This window comes from Petaurus breviceps, unplaced genomic scaffold, assembly GCF_028583685.1.
Source record: "Petaurus breviceps papuanus isolate PSGF00001 unplaced genomic scaffold, PetGlider_PUasm1.0 90721, whole genome shotgun sequence".
NCBI lineage: Eukaryota > Metazoa > Chordata > Mammalia > Diprotodontia > Petauridae > Petaurus > Petaurus breviceps.
The window spans coordinates 3,348,500-3,371,905 of NW_027187322.1; the positions used below are offsets into that span (position 1 = coordinate 3,348,500).

The window sequence follows — 23,406 nt, forward strand, 5'->3', positions numbered from 1 at the left end:
GGTCTATATCTGAGACAAAAGTGAAAAGCTGGCTTAGTGTGTTGTTTGCCTTTCCATCCCATCCTCAGATACTGAGGGGTTTCATGCCACCTGCCCCCCCTAAGCTCCACAGGCAACCAAGACAATGCACACATTGTCTTTCTCCAGACTCTTCCCTAATCAAAGCCCCTGCCAGCAAAGTTTCAAGATGCTCCCTTGTGTCTTTGGGGTCACTGATGGTGTCAACCCTACTCTTCATAGGGCTAAGAGAGAGAAATACAGCTGGAGCACTGATATCAGGAGCCGCGGGAGTAGGATGGAGCCAAGTCATACGCTATCAGCCAGCCACAGCCTTCTGTAACTGTTGATTAAGCCAGACCTGAGAGAGACCATAAAAAAAAATTCTTCTTCAGCAACTAAGCTCAAAGCAAGCCTCCCTTACAATTGGAGTAGAATGAGTTGCTAAAGAGGGTCCCTCTCTTTTGTTTTACTGGGCGAGTCCCATTTCACAAAATACTAAGGTTCCGACCCAATTATTTTGCAATTATTTGACCAGAACTTGGCCATGCTGATGGAGAAGGACTTGAAATTAGCTGGTCTACTTTGGACCTGCAGAGCCTTTGGTAAAACAGCAATTTTCATCCTATAGCTACAGTATTTGTTATAAGAAAGTATGAACCCAACTAAGATCTCCCTAATTAGAAGTCATATGTTCCTAGCCCCCCTCCTCCTCCCCACCCCCCACCTCTGCCCTGGGGACCTGGATTTCTTAAATAGATTTCTATCACCAGGTTGATTCATTTTGGGGACAAACGGGGACAGGGACTGGAGAAGGGGGGAATGGTTGCTATTTAGAAATTTCTGGGAGAGGGAATGAGGCCATTTTCTGAGTTTCCTGTGTTTTTAGGGTTAAGGGAAGGCAGTCGTGAGCCCTTTTGGACCCGGACTAGCTTCTTAGCCCGTCGTTCTTGCTGCAACCAGTACAACATCTCCACTTTGTCCCTCTTCATCTTCTCCAGATAGCAGCGCCCCTTGTATGTCACCGACTCCCCAAAGGCAATCTGAATGTCTCGCAGGAGCCTGGTCAGCAAGGTCTCCACTCTACTGATCTTCTCATACAAATTGCTGCGGATCTGGGACTCTTCTGTCCAGCGCCAGAGGTCATAATCGACCTTCAGGAAGAAGCGATTGGGGTCAGAGGCTTCTTGCTCGAAGTGTTCCAGCTGGGCTAACAAGAGCTCCCGCTCCTGGATGGGCTGCAAGGCCTTCTCCCAGGCGGTCACCAGGGCAGGGAGCTGCCCGACTCGGGCGTTGGTGCTGTACTTGATGGCCATGTCCAGCCGGTCTTTGTCTGGCACCTGCAGGGCTTCCCAGATTCTCTCCAGGCGCCTCTGAAGTCGCTTCACTTTCCTGTGGTCCCCTAGGGCTTTGCTCCCTTCAGCTCCCAGGCCATCCTCTAGGACAGAGTTGGCATCCCAGATGCCTGGCACGAACTCCCCGGCATCCTCCTCCTGTACCATCGGAGGCAGGGGTGGAAGTTCCAGGGTGTCTTTGATGACGATAGGAGCATGGATGGGTTCCTCTTCTGGGTACATGTGGAAGATCACGTGGAGAAAATCACAGTCCTGAGTGGCCAGGTACAAGAAGTAGTCGTCTGGGGTCAATGTGGCTTGCCACCAGCGCATCCATGAGGTCTTCCTTTTGACCCACTGCTTAGGCAGCTGGGGAGTCGGTGGTGGGGGAAATGGATCCAAGTTTAAGGAATGTATTCTGTGCTTTCCAATACCATCCAGAACAGGGTTGATGATTCGATACTTGGGGTCTCTGTACAGGAAGCTTGAGGCCATAAGGCTTGACCAGTCCTTTTCTGACGTGGGCTCCACCAGGGGCCCCTTATCAAAGAGCAAATAGTCAGCAGAGACTCGGCTCAGAAGCTCACTGTAGATCTCCTGGATGCTAGCCCCAGCAAAGAGGACAGAGTCCAGGTCTTCCAAGATCTTGCTGTCCAACTCGCCTGACAGGTGATTATAGAGGACATTCTCCTCCTTCACAAAGAAGCTGTCGTGGAAAACCCGCTCAGAGACTCGGACAGCGGCTGCCTGCAGCACGCTCTGATCCTTCAGCTTCAGGGCCACTGTGACTGGCTGGGGATGCACAGCGGCTCCGAAGTTGGGCTTATGGTCCCACTTTCCTGAGGCTTCTTCTTCTTGGAGACTCTTCAGGGTCTTCTGCAGTTCTTCCATTCGGTGACTGCCTTTTGGGCCCCTGGTTAGGGCTCCGAGGAGAGGGGGCAGGGCAGATCTCTGCTGGGGCTTCTTGGATAGCTCCACCTCAAAGTTTTTCATCATGTGCTTGAGGTGCTCTGAAGCTGAGCCGATGAAGGCCTCTGTTTGGGTCTCACAGCCTAGGATGAGAGGGGTCAAAGTTCGAGGGGGAGGAGGACGTATGCCCAGCTCATTTGAAAGCTTCCAACCCTCTCTCAGGCTGGGCAAAGAGCGACACTTCCGGGGGTTATGGAGCCGCAAGAAGGTCACCAAATCCAGATCTCCCGTCAAGCCCAAAATCCCTGAGACAGCCTTCTGGGCAGGGCCAACCTCAAGAGCCTTGGGAGGCCTGGGGGCTAGAGTAGGCAGCCAGCGCAGGTACTTCCTCTGGTCCAGGTCCGGGATGGACCGTAGCCCCTTTAAACGGTCCAGACAGGGCCTGCCTAGGAAGTCTGCCGGCCGACTCAAGTGAATCAGATAACTCATATTCAGGGCCGAGCACGGGATCTGGGAGAAGCCCGTGCTGTGTGGCCAGGGCAGAGGGCAGAGCTTGGACGCCTGGAAGGTGCCAATGGTTTGCTGTGGAATGAGGGCCTGCTTGCGGAAATGGTCCGGCTTGATGGCCCCCGTGCTCTTCTTCAGGAAGGAGCTGAGGCCCTGCAGGTCTTTGAAGTCGGAAACCAGGCGGCGGTAGACGACGGGGCTGGTGAGGAAGCGGGAGCAGTCGGAGGCCAGGCAGGCAGACAGGCGCGTGAGCGTGGCCGGCTCGGTGAGCACGGACTCGGGCACCGACAGGGTGATCAGCAGGTGCAGGTAGCGCAGGAACAGCTGCTCTGAGGACAGCACCACGTGAGCCTCCACGCGCTGCCGAAGTTTCTGCTGCTCCCGCGCGTTGAGGCCCGGCTCGGGCTGCGGCATCTGCCAGCCGTACTGCACCTCGGACAGGATGACCTCGGCCAGCCGCCGCCGGCCCTCAGGGGGCACTTCGGGCGCGTGGCCCACGCGGGACAGCCGCTCCGACACCAACAAGCACAGCGAGCCCGGAGACAGCTGCTCCATGAAGTAGGAGTCCCGGCCCACTCGTCTGTCACTCTTGGTCTGCTGAGTCGTGGGCAGCGGCTCGGGGGTCGGAGGGATCCGTGCCTCCTCGCTCGGGAACAGTGACAGCGGCTGCAGAAGCCGATGGTACAGCTTCTGGAGCTCCGGGTCCGCCGTCCTGTCCGACGGCGGCCGCCGCCGCCGCTTCCTTCGCCCCATCCCGTTCTTCCTGCTCTCCATCGCTGCGGCTGCTACTTGACCCCCGAGCACCTGGCACCGGGAACCTCAGACCCCTGAAGCATGGGCTCTCACACCTGACACCCAGCACCGAGGCTGTTTTGTCCAGAGCCTCTAAACCGCCAGGACGCGTCGCTATGGCGACAGACACCGGAAAAGGAAGGGGCAGAACCGCTGGGATCTCGAGCCTGGCCAATGGACGTACGCGGTCGGGAAGACGGGCGAGAGGGCTGAACCTAGGAGCCGGGAGTTGGACGATACCGCCCCCTCTGGACGCTTTTGATTGGTGAGTGGCTAACCGAGGTCCTGAGGAGGAAAGGGGAGGAGTCTATTAGTCCAGACTGCGACGGGGTTGGGGGGGGGGGCGGGGTCGTGACTCCGCCTCTTTTCTGTCCATCTGTCTGGTGAATGGCTAACTTGAGTCCTGAAACGCGAGGAGAGGGCGGAGTCTATACCCGCTTGTGAATACGTAAAAGAGGCCAAAGGTCTCATGGCCCCGCCCCACCAGTCGACTTCAGGCGTCACTGGGAGAGTCGTGCTGGTTTTGGAAGGTTGAAGATGACTTCTGCTGTAGCTGCGCCCGCGCAGGTTGGGGACAGCAAGACGGCATGCACGGTGAGGGGGCAAGAGGATCTCAGTAGGGAGGGCGGCCGGGCCGATCGCACTCCAAGGGAGCCCTTGTTGGGAAAGGGGTGGGGGGGGGGAGTCACGTGGGGTTGGGAAGTACCTCCCCTACTTGGCATGGTCACACCCCTCGCTTCTGTCCCCGCCCCATCGGCACGGCCCCGCCCTTCCACTCCTCTGATCAACATAACCCCTCCCCTCACCAGCATAGTCCCTCCCCTGTCCAGCATGGCCCCGCCCTCCCACTCTGCCCTCCCCCGACCAGTCTAGCCCTGTCTCCCACAGCTGGAGTTCGCTGTGCAAATGAGCTGCCAGAGCTGCGTGGACACGGTACAGACATCCCTGCGTGGCGTGGCAGGTGAGAGCCTTGAGTTCGCATCCCTTCCTTCCCGCCTCCTGCCTTCTCTGAGCCTCAGTTTCCCCATCAGTAAAAGCGCGGAGGCGTGGCCGCATGGCCTCGGGCAGCGCCCAGGTTTAGGACTGCCAAAGTGTGTTTCTGGAGGCTGCTTCACCTTGACCCTTCTGCAAACCGCCCCCGCCTCCCCCTCTTGTCTGCCCACCCCACCCTTCCCCATCTTTGCTGCATCTTCCTGCCCCCCAGGTTTGGGAGCACCCCAAGGCTTTGTCCTCTTGGTTCCCCCTGGCTGATCTCACAGCTCCCTTTGTCTTCTCTGCTCTATACCTCTGGGTTATCTCAATCCAGCCCATCTCCAGCAGCCTGCTGGGCACCTCTCTGGATGGGGGTGTACCCCCTTCTCACCCGCTGAAGTTCCTAAGGCATGCCCCCTGGAGGAATGCCACCCTCCCCACCTCTGCGGTCTTTCTTTTGCTTTTTGGAGGGGAGAGGGCAGGGCAGTTGGGGTTAAGTGACTTGCCCAAAGTCTCACGGCTAGTAAGTGTTAAGTGTCTGAGGCCGGATTTGAACTTAGGTCCTCCTGACTACAGGGCTGGTGCTCTGCTCACCGTGTTACCTTGCTGTCGTCTTTCAGGGTGCAGCTCAGGGCCCACCTCCCACAAAGCCCTTCTGAATTCCTGGCCCTGGGGCAGATGCTCAAGCAATGAGTTGCCCCTTCTGCCCTTTCCCAGCTCCCTGTTCCAGGGAGGCCTCAGCACCAGCTCCCTGGACCAACGGCTTTGTTTCTAGCCTTACCCCTCTGCAGTCCAGCCTCTGTGTGGCTGCCAAGATCATCTACCCCAGAAGCGGGGTCTGACCACACCTTTCCCCTGGAACTCTCCCCTGTGCTTTATCTCTCTCTCTCTCTTTCTCTCTCTCCCTCTCCTCTCTCTTCTCTCCCTCTCTCTCTCCTCTCTTGCTCTCTTTGTCCCTCCCTCCTCCCTTTTCCTCTCCCTCTCTTTCCTCTCTCTCTCCCTCCCTCCCTCCCTCTCTCTCTCTCCCCATCTCCCTCTCTCTCTCCCTCTCTCTCTCCACTCTCTGTCTCTCTCTCCCTCCCTCCTTCCCCCTTTTCCTCTCCCTCTCTCTTGCTCTCCTCTCTTCCTCTCCTCTTCCTCTCTCTCTCTCCCTCCCTCTCTCCTCTCTTTCTCTTTCTCTCTCCCTCCCTCCCCCTCTCTCTTTCTCCCTCTCCTCTCTCTTCTCTCCCTTTCTCTCTCTCCCTCTCCCTCTCTCTGTCTCTCTCTCCTCTCTTGCTCCCTCTGTCTCTCCCCGTCTTTCTCTCTCTCCCTCCTTCCCTCTCTCCTCTTTCTCTCTCTCCCTCCCCCCCTCTCTCCTCTCTCTCCTCTCTCTCCCCCTCCCTCCCTCTCTCATTCTCTCTCTCTTTCTCCCTCTCCCTTTCTCTTTCTCCCTCTCTCCTTCCCCCTTTTCCTCTCTCTCTCTCTCTCTCTCTCTCTCTCTCTCTCTCTCTCTCTCTCTCTCCCTTTCTCTCTCCCTCTCCCTCCTTCCCCCTTTTCCTCTCCCTCTCTCTCTTGTTCTCCTCCCTTCTTCCTCTGCTTCTCCTCCTCCTCTCTCACTCTCTTCTGCTCTCTCCTTTAAGACAAGCTCTACTCCTCTTTGGCATTGGGAGTCCTTGGCGCCCTGGCTCTGCCAGCCTAATTGGCTGGATCTTTCTGCTCCATAGTCTGTGTTGCAGCCAGATGGCCTTATTCCTCCTTCATCTCCCTTCTTCCATATCTTTGCACAGCCTGTCTCCCCTGCCTAGGATGCCTTCCCTTCTTATCTCTGGTTCTTGGGACCCTTATGTACCTTCAAGGTTCAGCTCAGCCACCCCATTGTTCTGGAGCCTTCCTTGGTGCCCCACCTCCTTATTCCCCAAAGGTCAATTTACATTTCTCTTGTACCCAGATAAATAGATATGAGTGCAGGGCTGGATTTAGTAGATGAAGCTCAAGAAGGGCAAGGGATGGCCCCAAGGCCCCCAAGTGGTGTCTTTGCCTTACTAGTCTCACTCCAAATCCCGAAGGCCCTGGAATCCTTCCACCTGGAGGGGTTTGGCTAGGGGTCATGAGCGGGCCCTGCAGTCAGGCAACCCTGGGCTCCTTTTGCTTCCCATACCTTCTCTGGTCAGGCTCATCCAGAGAGCGGCCATGCCTTTGAGGGCCCTCCTGGGCCACACTGGAAGGCCAGCAGTTACAGACTAGAGGCTAGCCTGGCCTGCTTTGAGGAAGGGTTCTCCTGACTGGGAGATCCCTTTTCTAGATTAAGCCCTGGGTCCAGTCTGAGAAATAGCTGGAACTGTGAAAATGATCTCCCCGCCATATCTTGATGAGCTCTTTGGAGGAAACCAAGGCCAGGGAGGCTGGGAATGAGCATCCCAGCGTTTAATTATATGACAGTCCCTCATTGTTCAGATGAGGAAACTGAAGCCCTGAGCAGGGAGGGAAGGGCCTGCCGTGGCCCCACAGCTAGCTGTGGCATGTGCCTGATTTTCAGTCCAGAGTCCCATTGGTTGAACCACAGTGCCCCAACCCCTTCCCCCAGTGACAAAAAGACACTAGCTAGGCATATCCTCATGCTTTAGGGGGCCAGGTCAGGCACATGGAACAATTAGGCCTCTCCTGGCCTCTCCACGAGGGCTTCCCCAGGACACCAGGAAAGAAGGAGGATCCTCTAAGCTATCATCCCTTAGCTCCTCTACTGCTCTGCCATCCTCCCCAGTCTGGAGCCACGAGGGTCCCTAGAGTCTGAAAGGCAGCGAGAGAAGATGGACCTGTGTGGCCCCTCAGGGTTTGCTAGGAAGGGGAGCCCCTTGGAGTCAGGGTTTTGGTGGCTGGCCCGTCCTTGGACCCCTGGGATGGACTCATCCTTGTTCTCCCCTGCTTTCATGCCTCCTTCCCTCCCTCCTCTGGCAGAGGCAGGTTATGCCCTGCTTAGCTTGTTTCCTTTTTGGTCCTGTTGGCTCTAGACCCAGCTACCTGGCTGGACCTCCAGGGTAGTCCTTGATGGTTGGACCCCAGTTTGGAGAGGAGTGTGCTCAGGCCTCTGTGTGACCTGGGGCTGTTCAGCATGTCTTATTAAGGACTAAAAAGCACAGATGGTGTGCCCACCAAATGTACAGAAGTGCCTGGGGCATGAGCTGACAGGCTGGGCTCCTCTGCTGGAGCCGTGAGGCTCTGGGATCATTGGGCCAAATCTAGCCGCCTCCAAAGGCAGAGCAGCCCAGATTCAGAATGAGGACGGCCTGGCAAAACTGAAAAGCAGGTTAGCCTAATGGGAGGGAGGTCCCGGCTCAAACACAGCTTTTTAAAACAAATTTCAGGCTTGTTTTTGCTGTTCTGGCCTTGACAGATGCTTCCAAATGTTAGCCTTTCCTACTACAGAGAAGTGGGCAGCCTCCCCGCGTGCAGCCTCCCCGCAGCCTGGCGTGGCAGGCACGTCACTTCCAAAGCTTTCCCACTTGTCTGCTTTTCCCTCCCCTTCTGTTCAAAAAAATGCTTTACTAGGTTCTTATCGTTTTTAAAATTTAATTTAATTTTTTTATGGCTGTCACTGCGTCCTCAATACTGCTTCCTTCCAGAAACAGTTTTTAATCCCTCCCTAGTAACCAAGAAGTATAAGCCAACAGCCCCAGCCATTGGCTCTGGCTGCTCTCATTATCAGAAGGCACCCCCTGGAGGGCTCGTTGACCATTGCATTGATCGACATTGTTGAGTCATCCAAAGTGGTCAGAGTAAGCAGGGTGGCCCTGGGCAGGGACTCTCTCAGCACTTCCCTCATGGGACTTGTCATGAGCATGGAATGAAGGGACATGAGGGAAGCGCTTATAACAATTATGGCAGCTTTGTGCATGGCTAGCTGTTTGGATCAGTCCTGTAGCATGATGGAACAGCCCAGAAAGCAGAGAGGCCCTAGCCCCCTGGGCTTGGCCCATCAGACTACATCTGGGCTGTCCAGTGTGCCACCCAGGGATAAGCTGGTGTATCCAGAGGAAGGCCCACAGGGTAGAGAAAGGCCTTGAAGATTAGTCAGAGGAGCTGGGATGCTGAGGCTGGAAAAGAGACAACAGAGGGGACCCCATCATCAAGTATTTGGAGGACTGGTCCAGGAAGGAGGAGAAACCCTTGCTCTGCTGGCCGTCAGAGGGCACTTTTCCCTTCCACCAAACTGGAGGCTGTGTCTGCCTCTTCTCCCCATTCATGACTCGTGGTTCTGTCCCCTTGGGCCCAGCAGAGCAAGGCAGAGCCTTCCTGTGCATTGCAACCCTTGAAGTTCCTTAAAGCTCCTGGAAGCCTGCTCTCACACCCAAACAGAGGCGGCCCAAAGTAGAAGGCGCTGGCCTCCTTCCAGGGGCAGCCCTGCCTCTAGAGCCCAGCCCAGGGGGTCAGTCCAGATGTTGCCAAAGTGCCTTCCAACACTCGAAGTCTGTGTTTCTGCCAAAGCAAAGGTCAGAGAGGTTGCAACTTGCCCAAGGTAGCAAGAGGCTGAATTGGGATTTGAAACCAGATCCTCTGCTTGCCCTCCCCCACCCTGCCCCAGCTGCCACACTGGGCTATTCTTCATCCAGGTGGGGGCTTAGGTGCTCCATGACTGTCTCCCCTGCCAGACTCATCTTCCTTTTAGAGCCAGCCTCTTCACCATGTTTGTGTCCAAGACTGCTTAGGCAATCTGTCTGGTGAAGCCAGTGGATCCCTTCTCAGAATCATGTTTTTAAATAGTCAGAGGAAATGCTAAATTTCGTATATAGGCAGTGAAAAGAAAGAGGACTTTGTTTGGTTTTGTTTGCCCCATTCAAGCCCTGGAAATCTTTCCATGGGTCTGTGGGCCCCTCCCTCAGAGAGGCGTGGAACAGGCCTGAGTAAGGCCATCTGCTATCCCTGCCAAAGAAGGGAGCGCCCCAGGCCCAGGGGCCCACTGAGGGTTGCCAGCTGTGTTGGCATTGGAGCCGAGGTGTCCATCCCAAGGCCTCTCATGAAATGTGGGCACTGCCTCATCTGTGGTCACTTGGGACTCACATCTGTGCTATGGGAGGGGCTGTTGTGGACTCAGGTGCCCTGGGTCCTCCCCCCTTCATCCCTTTGTTGCTGTCTCTTCCTCTTTGTTCTCACAGGGATCCAGGAAGTGGAGGCACAGCTGGAGAATCAGAGTGTCCTCGTGACCACCACCTTGCCCAGCCATGAGGTGCAGAGTCTCCTGGAAAATACGGGACGCCAGGCAGTGCTCAAGGGCATGGGCAGCCACATGCTTCGTGAGAACCCAGGTCTTAGGTCGGGGCAGGGAAGGGGATTTAGGTTCTAGAAGAGGAGCAGAACCAGAGTGAGAGGAGAGCAAACTTAGTGGCTTTGGAAAGGGACTTGAGGCCTGAAGGAAACCTGGGACAGGGGTGGGGAGGACGCTTAAAGCCAGATTCTTGGCTTCTGACAAGGAAGAAGTCTTTGGGTACTAGGGGTCTCCACATCCTAGGAAAAGGAGGGCTCATCATTGTTAGGGAAAAGGAAACCTGGGACCAGGGTAGGGGGGAGCAGTCAGGGTGGCCTGGGGAAGGCAGCTCACCTTCTTCTGTCACGGTCTTACAGAGAACCTGGGGGCGGCTGTGGCCATGTTGGGGAAGCCTGGGGCCGTGCAGGGAGTCGTGCGCTTCCTACAAGTGTCTCCCCAGTGCTGCCTGATTGAGGGGACCATCGATGGCCTGGACCCTGGGCCCCATGGCCTCCATGTCCATCAGTATGGGGACTTGACCCAGAACTGTGCGAGGTGGGTAGGATGACTTTTCCCTGGCTGTTTCTCCCTCCTTTCTAGGCTCCCAGACATCTTGAGGAGCCAGCAGACTGTGGAAGGAGGGCAGAACACATAACCCCCAAACTCTGTCACTCCCTTAAGGAGTTTCATTGGCTCAGTACTGCTGCCGGATGCCACACAGACTCCTTTGGCATTTCAGGCCCAACCTCCCCTTCCAGACTGGTCTCCTTCGCCTGTTCACCCGTCCAGCCTAAGCAGTTTATCTGCAGCTTCCCCACATGGGACGTTCCCTCTGCCTCTTCGCTCCTATATGTCTGCCCACCCTGCCTGGAATGCCCTTGTCCTTGTGCCCCTCAGAGGCCCTTTCCTCTTTCCCCCATCAGCATCCTGCCTCTCCATCCAGTCACTTTGTGCTCATTTGTATGTGGACTTGGTTTCCCCATCCATGAATTTATTGCCTCTCCTGAGGAAGCTCCTTGAGGGCCGGGGCTGGCCCCTTTTCTCCTTGTATTCCAGTGCTCGCACAGGACTTGGCACGCCAGAAGAGCTTAAAAAAGACTTGCCGACTGCTTGCTAAAGAGAGATGTGCAATAGTGCTTAGGGGCCTCAGAAATCTGCCCAGAAGGCCCATGAGGCTTTGTGGTCCTTGCTGAAAAGGACGGTGCCCCTTGGTATTCTGAGGGGAGTGGATACAATGGTGGGGAGGGAGGGGCCAGGGGCTTCAGGAGGAAAAATGAGCAGAAGTGTTCACAAGCCCCTACGGGACCAGGTCCATCCACCAGCCAACTCTTTAGCTCCTGAACATTTAATGTCAGGGACACAGAATCCAGGAGTATCGGAAGTTGGTGAGGGTGGGTGGATCCTCCATGCCCACAAAATGCCTTTGGGTTGTAGCTGTGGAGACCACTTCAACCCTGATGGAATGCCTCATGGTGGCCCCAAGGATACCCACCGGGTAAGTGCTGGTGCCAGAAAGGGATTGTGGGACCCTGGCCCTAGGGATGGAAGGGACCTTTCGGGGACATCCAGGCTGATCCTCATTTTAGAGGTGAGGGTGCTGTGGCTCAGGGAGGTAGTGACTGTTCCTAGGCTGAGGCTGCCCACAGCCGCCAAAGGGGCTGGAGCCCAGGTGTGGCAGCGGGTCAGTGGGAGGGGGAAGAGAGCCAAGGCACCTTCTGGTTCTTCCTGCCCTCGCTGCCCTGGCAGAAGTCAGGTTGGGGAGCAAGGAGGGCCTCCCAACTATTTTGTCCCTCCCAGCACCTGGGAGATCTGGGGAACGTCTATGCTGATGCTGATGGGAGAGTGACCTTCAGAATGGAGGACGAGAAGCTCAAGGTGAGGTCTTGAGGCAGCCAGCTGGGTGGGGGAAGGGGCCCCTGTCCAGGCAGGCCCTAAGAGCCATCTTCTCTGCAGGTGTGGGACATCATTGGCCGAAGCCTGGTCATTGATGCAGATGAAGATGACCTGGGCCAGGGAGGACACCCACTCTCTAAGGTCACTGGAAACTCTGGAGAGAGGTGAGGGAACCCTCCCCCTCTGCTTGGAGCCCTTGGGTGTGGGAAGGACCTCTTCCCAACCCAGACTGACCCATCCTCTGTCTCCCCAAGGCTAGCCTGTGGCATCATTGCTCGCTCAGCCGGCCTCTTCCAGAACCCTAAGCAGATCTGCTCCTGTGATGGCCTCACCATCTGGGAAGAGCGGGGCCGGCCCATCGCTGGCGAGGGGCGAAGGAAGCTGGCACAGGCCCCTGCTCACCTCTGACCTGCCGCTGCTGGGACGGCCTGAGTTCTCCATGAGATGCTCCAGTGATGTCTCCCTGTCTCTAATCAAGTCGAATCAGAATGCCGACCCTCCCTTCTGGGCCCAGCCATCCAAGATGACCATGCCATCCAGCCCTGCACCAAGCAGGCCCAGAGCGGCCTCTTCTTCCCTGTCTCTTTCTCTTCAAATTAAAGGTTTATTTTCCTATCACGCTTAATGCCTGTCTTTGTGCTTCACCCCCCTTGGCAGAGGAAGGACATTGTGTCTAGCTTATTTCCTGTTTCCCTGTTGACAGAAGGTCCATGTAATTTGTGTTGGTGCCTTGGTTTTTCAGTAGGCCCCTTTCCACTCATCAGCTGAGTCGGGCAGCAGCACGGACAGGGTTTCTCACCCTAAGGAGGGAGGATCTAGTTCTTTTCTTTAAAAACAAACTAATTTTTTGGACATGGATAGTTTATGGATTGATTTTTATGGACATCAGTTCTCACGCCCTCCCCCCACCCCCACCTCAGCCTGTGACCTTGATATCCTTCCCCCCTGCCCGGGGTTCCACTTTCATGTTCATGAGTTCTGAGATTGCTTCATCTGAGTATAATTTTGGATCATTCCGTCTTTTCCTCTGCCTTAAGACCCCTAAGCCTGTTCTCCACCCTCACTGTGACTTTCAGTCCCTCCTTTCCTCAGCACAATGGCTTCTCTCCCCTTTGCCCAATTCGACCCCTAGGTGACAGTCCCACTGTGGATGGTTATCTCCTTTCCTGGCAGTGATTACACCTTGTCAAACCATCTGCAGCCTTCAGTTTGCTTGAAAATCATGAACGCGGGGTATCTGGATGCACTATAGATTTGTGTCCTCCAATCTCAGTGGGACCCTCTCTGTACCAAGACGCACATCCCCTTCCTAACCAATTCACTATCCCACTCTGCACAGAGACCATTCGAGACATTCTCCCACCTCGAGCCTCCCATAGCACCTTGTCCCCACCCTCACCTCTTTTCCAGAAAACTCAGGCACTATCTTTTCCTCTTCTCATGTCACTCAGGTGCCTTCTGCCACTACCTCCTCTGTACCAGAGGCAAACCCCCTGCATGCCCCCTCGAGCCCATTGCCTCCCGTCTTGTCCTGCAGATCGATTCTTCTGCCATCCCCACTCTCACTCGTCTTCAAAAGTTCCCTGTCTGCTTATGGCTTCTAGCTGTCTATGAATGTGCCCATGCGTTCCTCATCCTCAGCAAGCCTTCATTTGGTCCAACCAGTCCCACTAACTCCCTCCCTGTCTTTTCCCTTCCATGGCTGAACTCCTGGAAAGATCCTTTGATGATGGATTCATTTGTCCTAACTCTCTAAACCTTCTGTGTTCTGGCTTCTGATTTCATCACTCAGCTGGACCTGCTCTCTTGGAAGCCACTGATGTTGTCTTGCCAAATATTGTGACCTTTCTGTCCTCATCTTTCCTGACCTCTCTGCAGTCTTTGCCACTGTTGGTCCCCTTCTGCTGTTAGAGCCACTCTCTTCTCTGCATTTTAATACTACTGCTCTCTGTGGGTTCACTGTTCCCCAGCCTCATTTGTTGGATCTTAGCTCCCAATTAACTGTGTTTGTACCCGTGGGACTGTCTTCAGTGCCTCATCGGTGATCTCAGCAGCTCCTATGGATTCAGGGCAGGTTCCCAGAGCTTTATAGACAGCCTTCATCTCTCTGCTGAGCTTTTAGTTTCAAACCAAAAACCATCCCTTAGACGTATTGAACCATGCCATAGACGTTCTCAAGCTCAACATGTCCAAAATCAGCACTAATTATTCTTCCCTCCATTACCTCTTTCCAATTTCCTGGGTTTTATTGAAGAAACCACCATCCTTGCAGTCAGCCAAGCTGAAAACCCCGGTATCATCCTCAATTCCTTACTCACAAACCCTCCATAATCAATCTGGTGTCAAATCTTGTCATTTCCACCTTCAAAGCATCTCTTCCATGTGCCCCTTTCTCTCCTCTGACACCACTATCCCCATCGCCTCCCACTTGGACCCTTGAAATGACCTTCCGATAGGTCTGACCATGTCATTCACCTCCTCAATAAACTACAGTCTAAACCTCCAGTTTTTGGCCTTGAAATCCCTTCCTGACCTGTTGCCAGCCTAGGCTGCCTTTACTTGCCCATGATCAGCTCCCCAGCTCCCCTGCTATTCCTTCACAAAGCTCCATCTCTCATCTCTCTCTGCACTGGCTGCTGCCTCACCTCTCACTTCAGTGTTCAGATTCCTCCTTCTGCAGGAGGTCTTTCTGTGCAATGACATCCTCCTCCCGCTCTGAATACATCTGGAACATGCTGAGTTATTTGCACATTCCCCCCAACACATTAGAGTGTCAGCTCCTTGAGGGCAGGGACAATTTTTGTCTCTTTGTATCCCCAGAACTTAGCATGGTGATTAACAGATAGTAAGTGGTTAATGAGTGATTGTTGACTGACCCTGTGTCCCATGCCATCCCCTCCCCCCTCTCAGCGAGCCATCCCTCATAATATAGTTTTCCCTTCCACATTTCTGGGGTTAGAAGTGCAGTGCTCCCCCACCCCCCCCATCTGGAAAATCCACATAAAATGTTTTGATCTTCCTTTCGTATGAGAGAAGAAGCAAGGGTGTCTATTTATGGCACTAAAAGATAAAATGTGTTGATATGATACAGTATTTATATGTATATTTCATGCATGTCTGCATCTCTAAACTTTCTGTGTCATCTGCTGGCCTTCATGAGTTGTTATGGCTTCTGCAAAACTCCCCCAAATTTCCCATGTAATTTCTTATGCCGACCCACAGTGTATCGATGGAGATGGGGAAAAGTCTTGATGTGGAAGGCATAACTGTGGAAAAAAGAAAGAACAAAGATTGTACAAAACTAAATAACAGAAAACAAAGCCTGACTGTATATCTTGTGCCCCATGGGCCCCCTTCTGCCAAGGAGGAGAGGGGTTTCCTCTCATCTCCTCTTTGGGGCAATTTCATCACATTTTAGTCTACATTGTCATAGGCATCTTGGATATTGTTTTCTCGGCTTTGACGTCTCTCCATCCCATTCTTCACTTTTGCCAGCATAGTAATATTCTATAACATTCATGTGCCATGCTTTGTCTCTGCATTCCCTAATCAATGGGCACCTGCTTTATTTTCAATTCCTTGCTGCGACAAAAACTGTTGCCATGAATATTTTGGGTGTACATGGAGCCTTTCTTCTTGATCAAAGGCCTCCTAGAGACTTCTCATATATAATGGATATATTGCTTGCCTTCTCAAGGGATAGAAGAGGGGTAGGCAGGATGGAGGGAGGGAATTTGGAACTCAAAACTGTAAAAATGAATGTTAAAATTTTACATGTAATTGGGAAATATTTAACCAAATATATGTAAAATATACAACTATAAAGAATGTATTATGAATACTTAAAGCCTCCTAGTGGAAGCTAGGTGGCGCCACAGTGCACAGAGCACTTGGGCCTGGAGTCAGAAGACCTGAGTTCAAATATGACCTTGGATACTTTCTAGCTGTGTGATCCTGGGCAAGTCATTTCACCTGCGTCAGTTTTCTCATCTATACAATGAAGATAATGATGGCTTTTGCTTCATAGGATCGTTGTGAGGCTCAAATAAGATACACATATGATGCTTAGCATAATGCCTGGCACATGGTAGGTGCTTTAAAATGCCTGCACTTAGTAGGTGTTTAATAAATGTTTATTCCTTTTCATTCCCTTCTCCTCCTGGGGACATACCGTGTTTCCCCGATAATAAGACCTATCCCAAAAATAAGCCCTCCCCTTACTGTGTAAGATTCCTCTAAAATAAGCCCTTCCCCGAAAATAAGCCCTATTGAGATTGCTACTGTAGTGAAGGTGATCCCCTGCGCTACACGCTACATTATGGTACCTTCTGTATGCACCTCCCCCCCCCCATGAAATGCACGCCGCACTCCAAGCTGCATCCAATCAGAGCTGCAGCAGTGAGCGCGTCATCCTGTTCTTCCCCAGTGATTTGCTTGCTGGCGCCATTGAGAGCAGTGCCGCGGAAGAGAGCTGAGGCAGGACAACATAAGCCCTCCCCTGAAAATAAGCTCTCTGGTGTTTTTCTTTCCAAAAAATTTAATAAGACAGTGTCTTATTATCGGGAAAACACAGTATGACTTGTAGTGGAATCTTTACAAACAGGATGGGCATTTTAGTTACTTTATTTGCACAATTCCAGAATGGTACTAATTAGCTACTCCATCAGCAAGAGTGTATGGCCTCTAATGAATGAATGAAAAGCCTGGGGATGTAAATATTAAAGAAAGACAGCTCCTACCCTCGAGGAATTTACTGTTTTTTAAAATAATTTTTTATGGTTTGCTTTTTACATCACCTAAACTTCCCCTTGTGTTCCTTTTCTCCCCCTCCCAGGGACCCATCTCTTATGAAAAAGAATTTTCTTTTAAAAAAGAAAAGGAAATAAATTTCAGCCAAGCCTAGAAACACATTGAAAAAGTCTGACATCCTCTGGAGATGTCCTACTCCTGGGACCTCTGACCCAAGCAAGGGAGTATGGGGAGGTATCTTCTCAAGCCTCTTCTTGGAGGCTATGTTTGTTCTTTGTAATTTCCCAACATTCCTTTTCAGTTGTTTGGTTGTGGTTGGTTTTAAGAATTTGCATTGTTGTCATGGGTATATTGTTTCATTGGCTGTGTTTACTTCATTCTATATAAATACATGTAAGTATATCCATGTTTTTCTGCATCATCTCATCTATCATTTCTCAATTCATAGTAATATTCTGTTACATTCATATACCACAATTTATTTAGCTATTCTCCAGTCAATAGGGATCTTCCCCCCACCCCATTCTTTACTACCACAAGAAAATGCTGCTATAAATATGACACATATTGAGCCTTTATTTTAAACAATGAGCTCCTTGGGGTGCCTGCCTAGTGGTGGAATCTTTTGTACCAATGGACCTTTTCCATCTTTCTGTGGTCTCTTTGGGGGCAAAGGTAAAATGATATACACAATTTAGGGGGCATAGCTCCAAATTACTTTCCAGAATTGCTGGATCAGTTCTCAGTTCTGACTACAGTACATTGATTTTCCGAAGAGCCTATCCAACAGTTGTCATTTTCCCTTTTTGGCATCTTTGCAAACAGGATGGGTGTGAAATGGAATCAAAGAGATGGTTTAATTTGCATCCCCTGTTATTAGTGATTTGGAGCATTTTTTTCATATCATTGTCAATAAGTTAGTTTTTTTCCTTTGAGAACTGCCTGTTTATATCCTCTGACAACTTATCTTTTGGGTAATGACATATCTGAACTAGTTCTCTCCATATCTTGGATATCATACCATTATTGAGAAAGTTGCTGCAAATATTTTTTCCCCAATTAACTTTCCCTTTTAAACATAACTTAATTTTGTTTGTGCAAAGACTTTTCAGTTTTATGTAATCAGAATTGTCAATTTGAACTCTTGTGAGCCATCAAAATATCTTCCTCTAAAATGTAAATTAAAACAAGGTATCACTTGATATCCATCAGATCTACTAAGATGACAAAAAACAGAAAATGACAAATGCTGGAGGGGATTTGGGAAAAATAGGGACGCTAATACACTGTTGGTGGAGCTGTCAACTAGTCCAACTATTCTGGAGAATAATTTGAAACTATGCCCAAAGGGCTATAAAACTGAATACCCTTTGACCCAGCAATACCTCTACTAGGTGTGTACTGGAAAGATATCAAAGAAAAAGGAAAAGAACTCATATGTTCTCATATGTAGAAGTTCTTTTTGTAGAAAGGATGAACGTCAATTGGGGAATGACTGAATAAGTTTTGGTATATGAATGTTATGCTATAAGAAATGATGCAGGGGATGATTTCAGAAAAACCTGGGAAGACTTGTATGAACTGATACAAAATGAAGTGAGCAGAACCAAGAAAACATTGTACATGGTAAGAGCAACATTGTAACTGCATTGTAACAATGTAACATTAGCTACATTGTAACACTGATCAAATGCAAAAGACTTGGTAATGCTAATGGACACCAAGTCTCATTGCAACTTCAAGGACTCATGATGGAACATGCCATCCACTTACACATAGAGAACAGATAACCTCAGAGGTCAGAGTGAGGCATATTTTTTCTATTCCTTTTTCTTGCTTTTTTTTAAAACAGCTAATGCAGAAATCTATTTTGTGTGAATATACATATTTGTAATGGGTTCATTTTTCCTTGCTTTCTCAATGGTTGGGGAAGGAGAGAATTTGGAAATGAAAATAAAATTAAATGGAATTTAAAAAATTCTTTCTCTACCCATTATTGTGAAGGTTTCTCTTGCTACTTCAGTTTGTTTACTGCCTTAGTCAGTAGTCCATTTGGAGATTATTGGGATGCAAGGTGAGAGAGAATGATCTAGGACTGATTTCCTCCAGACCTGCTCTTCAGTTTCCCAGCAATTTTGTTTTTGTCAAATTCAGTTTCCTCCTCTGGAGTGGGACTCTTTGCCTCCCTCTAAATTTACAAATCAAAAGACTCCTCTCCAGCAGCCACTCCCCTATGAGTATAATATCCTGTTTCAAATGTAAATCCCCCATTTTGGAATTATGCAAAGAAAGTGGTTGAAATGTCTACACCTTTTGACACAGGGTCTCCCTTGCTAGGAATATAGTGGAGGCCACTGACCAAAAGAAAGGCTCTCTATGGACCAAAATATTTACAGGAGCACCTTTTGGTGGTAGCAAAAACACTGGAAAAAAACCTAGATGCCCATCAATTGGGGGATGGCCAAACCAATTGTGGCACATGGATGGAATGGAATGGGACAGTGTTGTAAGAAGCAGCACAGATGAACCCAGAGAAGCATGGGATGACAGAGGTCTTGATGCAGAATAAAGTCAGCAGAACCAGGGGCAACGACGTGGTGTGGGGCTGATGAGGGAAGGAATCCCAATAGGTTCAGCAGGAACCCTGATCTCATCCAAGACCAGGAAACCTGCAATGGCGTCTGGAAAGAATTCAGCTCATCCTTACTTGGAGTTAGAGTTGAGAAAGTTTATTGTTACGCTTCCATGAGAAGTGGGTAAGAGTCCTTAGGGGACCTGCGAGTGAGAGGGGTACATGCTTTTACCTTTAAAGGGTAGGGCTGCCATTGTCAGGGCTGACCTGACAGAAGGGACCTCAACGCATAGATAGTTTAGATAAGAGTTGGGCCAAGTCGGAGGAGACATGAGGATTTGGGCTAGACCGGAGGAGACATGAGGGATTAAATAAGAACAAAGGAGTCCCAAGGTATTGCCTAGGCCTAGTTCAGATAGGGGGAAGGGGCAGAGTCAGAGGTTGGGAAAGGAATTTTACAGATAACAATTTTACAATACAAATTGCAGTTACAATTTCACAAACTGGTTTCACAAGTTGGTTTCACAAATTGACCAAGACCCCAGGTACCCCATGAGAGTGGACCATTGGTACAATAGAGGACGGAGCCTTAGTGTGTTGAGGAGATTGGTTCTAGAGGATTTATGGGAAAATATGAGGCAGAATGGCCCAGAGAGAGTGGTATGACGAGACTGCCGCTGCATCCCCAGACAGGCATGCCCACGTCAAAGAAATCACATAACCATCAAAGTAACAAAGCATGAAAATGAGCTTCACTGCAGACAGGAAAAGGCCAAGGAAATATTCTTTTAAAATAAGCTCTGTTCATCTTCCATACCTCCATGGCTTAGATACAAAAGAGCTGAATTTTAACATTACAAAATAGTTGTTTTCAATGGTTCATGCAGGGGTATTGAATAATTGAAAATTTCATCAAGCAAGGAAGGGAGACCAAAAGAGGCTTCTTTCTCTCACTTGAGGAAGCCCAAAGAAAGACCTTCAGATTCTCAGAGATAGAGGCTTTGTGCCATCTTCTGGGGGAAGAGATTGTAACCACTTCCTGAAACTATTCCCAGAAATCTTATATCTTTGGGCAGGAGGTCAAAGATCATCTAAGACTCTGCCAATCGTCCTGAGCAAAGCAAATTCAACTGAGTCATTGCTGGAAACAGGTCCCTCTTTACTGGTCCACAGATAAACAGGATCTCCGAGAACCTTTCTAAAATGGAAGGTTCCGAATGGACATCTAAATGATAGCAGTACCAATGAAGGCCTGTAATCTGAGTGGTGCAACAGTATATGTGATTCATTCTAGTCCTCCTCTCTCTCTACCCACGCTGGCACGCCTTCACTTTGCAGTCTTTATTACATGGTCGGGAGGGTGGCCTTCATTTGGGTTGCTTTTTAAAGGATTGGTTTGTCTTAAGCTACCTGTTCAGGTTTGGGAATGAAAGAGAAAAGAGGAGAAAGTATAGCAGAAGCCCATTGCAATTCTTTCAGCTAGAGAAAGAATGAGGAGTCATGGTCTATTTCGGGGGGAAAATACAATGAATGAATTAAAAAAAACCACTAACTGAACAATTACTATGTGCTAAGCACCTTGCTAAATGCTAGGATGCCAATTCAAAAGTAAAGACAGCCCCTGCCCTCAAGGAGCTTACATTCTGTTTTTTTAAAAAATAATCTGTGTTGATATCTTTCATTTTTCACATTACCTAGATTTCTCCTGATTCCCCTCCCATTCCCTTCTGAGAGAGCCATCTCTTTTAACAAATATTTTTTTAAAGAAAAAAAAGTAAACAAAATTGATTAATGCATTTTTACAAATCGGACATTACATACCATGTTCCCCATCTGTGCTCCCCGCCCCCCCCCTCCAAAAAGGACTGGGGGGGGTGTCTTCTCATAGCTCTTCTTTACGAGCATTTTTTATTTCCTTCCTTCCTTCCTTCCTTCCTTCCTCCTTTCCTTTCTTTCTTCCTGATGGGGTACCTGGGGTCTAAATCAATTGTAAAACCAATTTGTAAAACCAGTTTGTACAATTGTAACTGCAATTTGTATTGCAAAATTGTAATCTGTAAAATCCCTTTCCCAGCCTCAAACTCTGCCCCTTCCCCCTATCGGCACTGGGCCTAGGCAACACCTTGTGACTCTTTTGTTCTTACTTAATCTCTTCATGTCTGGTTCAGGTCTGGCCCAAATCTCATCTAAACTATCTGTGCACTAAAGTCACAAGTTCCTCTCAGTCAGCTCTAACCTTTATCTATGCGCTGAGGTCCCTTCCATCCCCTCAGCCCTGACAATGGCAGCCCTACCCTTTAAAAGTAAAAGCATGTACCCCTCTCACTCACAAGTCCACTAAAGGACTCTTGCCCACTTCTCATAGAAGCGTAACAATAAACTTCTACAATTCTCACTCCAATTAAGCCTGAGACCTTGAATTCTTTCCAGATGCTATTGCAGGTTTTCTGGTCTTAGATAAGATCAGAATTCCTGCTGAACCTATGGGGATTCCGTCCCTCATCAACTCCACCTATGTTTTGTATGCCACTTCTCTAGTTTATTGTTGAGTTGACAATGTTGTTAATTGCTTTGTTTTTTCTTTTTTAAAATTCAATTTTATTTTTATTTTTAGTTCCAAATTCTCTCCCTCCCCCACCCATTGAGAAGGCAAGAATTATAATATCCATTATATGTATGAAGTCATGCAAAACCTATTGCTGCACTAGCCATGGTTTTGGAATTTTGTTTTGACTGTTTTGGGGTAGGGGACAAGAAAATGTAAGAAGGAGAAAAGAATATGTTTCAAATTGTACTCTGAGTCCATTGGTTCTCTATCTGAAGATGGGTAACATGTTTCTTCCTGAGTCCTTTGGAATTGTGATGGGTCATTAATCAGTTACTAAGTCTTTCTCATAACTGATTATCTTTACAAAGTTACTTTACTGCATAAATTCTGCTCGCCTCACTTTGCATCTGTTCATATAAGTCTTCCCAGGTGTTTCTGAAACCATCCCGCTAATTATTTCTTATACCACACTAGTGTTCCACCACATTCATGTGCCATAACTTCTTCAGCCATCCCCCCAATTGATGGTTTTCCTCTCAGTTTCCAATTCTTTGCCACCACAAAAAGAGCTGCTATACATATTTTTGTTTTTGAATGGGTCATTTTCCTTTTTATTTGGTCTCTTGTGTGTATAGAATTAGTAATAGTATTGCTGGGTCAAAGGGATATATAGTTTTATAGCTTTGGGGGCATAATTCCAAATTGCTCTCCAGAATGGTTGCACCACTTTACAGCTCCACTAACAGTGTGGAGTGTGTGTGTATACATATATGTGTGTATATATATATATATATATATACATATATATATATATAGATGTATTTCTATATATCTTATATTTCCAAATTTCTTTCAGCCTTTGTCATCTTCCTTTTTTGTCATCTTAGCCAATCTGATGGGTGTGAGGTGGTATCTTGGAGTTGTTTTACTTTGTATTTCTCTAATTATTGATTTAAAGTTTTGTTTTGTTTTTTTTCTTTTTCGAGGGGGGAAGTCAGGGCAATTGGGGTTAAGTGACTTGCCCAAGGTGACATGGCTTGTAAGTGTTAAGCATCTGAGGCTGGATGTGAACTCAGGTCCTCCTGACTCCAGGGCCAGTGCTCTATTCCCTGTGCCACTTAGCCACTCCCTAAAGTATTTTTTTCGTGTCTGATTTCTTTCTCTGAAAAAAATTGCCTGTACATAACCCTTGACCATTTGTCAATTGGAGAATGGCTCTTATTTTTATAAATTTGGCTCAGAGAACCTATATATTTGAGAAATGAGACCTGATCAAAGAAACTTGCTACAAAAATTTTCTCTCAGTTTCCTGCTTTTCTTCTAATTTTAGATGCATTGGTTTTGTCTGTGCAAAAACTTTGAAATTTTATGTAACCAAAATTATCCCTTTTATGTCCTGTGAATCTCTCTCTCTTACTTTCTCTCTCAACGAATCTGTCCCTCCCTTTACTCCCTTCTGAGAAAATGTTTTTAAAATTGAGAAAAATAAACCCATCACTAAATAGCTGCATAGTCCAGCAAAACAAATTCCCACACTGGTCATGTCTGAACATTTATGCCTCTTCTGTACTTTAAGTTAATCACCTCTTAGTCAGGAGGTGAGTGGGATGTTTCATTTTTATTATTTTTTTTCTTCTTTTTCAAATACTTTATTAACTTCTGATTTATATCATTCATTTCCACCAGATTTAGAGTTACAAATCTTCTCCCCATTTTTCCCCTACCAACCGCCCCAAAATAGCAGCCCCACAGGATATTCCCTTCTCCAATCTGCTCTCTCCCGTATTTTCTCCCATACCTCTTTCGACTTTTCCAGTGGATCTCTGTGCCCCAGTGCCTGTATATCTTATTTCCCAATTACATGTAAAATACTATTAACAATGGTGTATATATATATATATATATATATATATAT

At 49.1% G+C, this 23,406-nt stretch overlaps 2 protein-coding genes across 3 annotated transcripts; one reads left to right on the forward strand and one right to left on the reverse strand.

Moving 5' to 3' along the window:
- Positions 1–830: 830 nt before the first annotated feature.
- On the reverse strand, positions 831–3,521 carry CCDC87 (coiled-coil domain containing 87). Its single transcript, XM_069066120.1, has one exon. It carries the CDS (start codon positions 3,519–3,521, stop codon positions 831–833), a length of 2,691 nt encoding a protein of 896 aa, XP_068922221.1.
- A 446-nt stretch (positions 3,522–3,967) lies between these two features.
- Positions 3,968–12,242, forward strand: CCS (copper chaperone for superoxide dismutase). 2 transcript variants are annotated; one of them, XM_069066419.1, is made up of 8 exons: positions 3,968–4,133; positions 4,428–4,500; positions 9,641–9,778; positions 10,107–10,284; positions 11,164–11,224; positions 11,527–11,604; positions 11,683–11,786; positions 11,877–12,242. In XM_069066419.1, the coding sequence occupies exons 1-8, from the start codon at positions 4,077–4,079 to the stop codon at positions 12,028–12,030; spliced, it is 843 nt and encodes a 280-aa protein (XP_068922520.1). In that variant the 5' UTR covers positions 3,968–4,076; the 3' UTR covers positions 12,031–12,242. The 2 variants fall into 2 exon arrangements, with proteins under 2 accessions (XP_068922520.1, XP_068922519.1); XM_069066418.1 differs by having other exon boundaries at positions 3,969–4,133; positions 9,641–9,790.
- Positions 12,243–23,406: the final 11,164 nt, after the last annotated feature.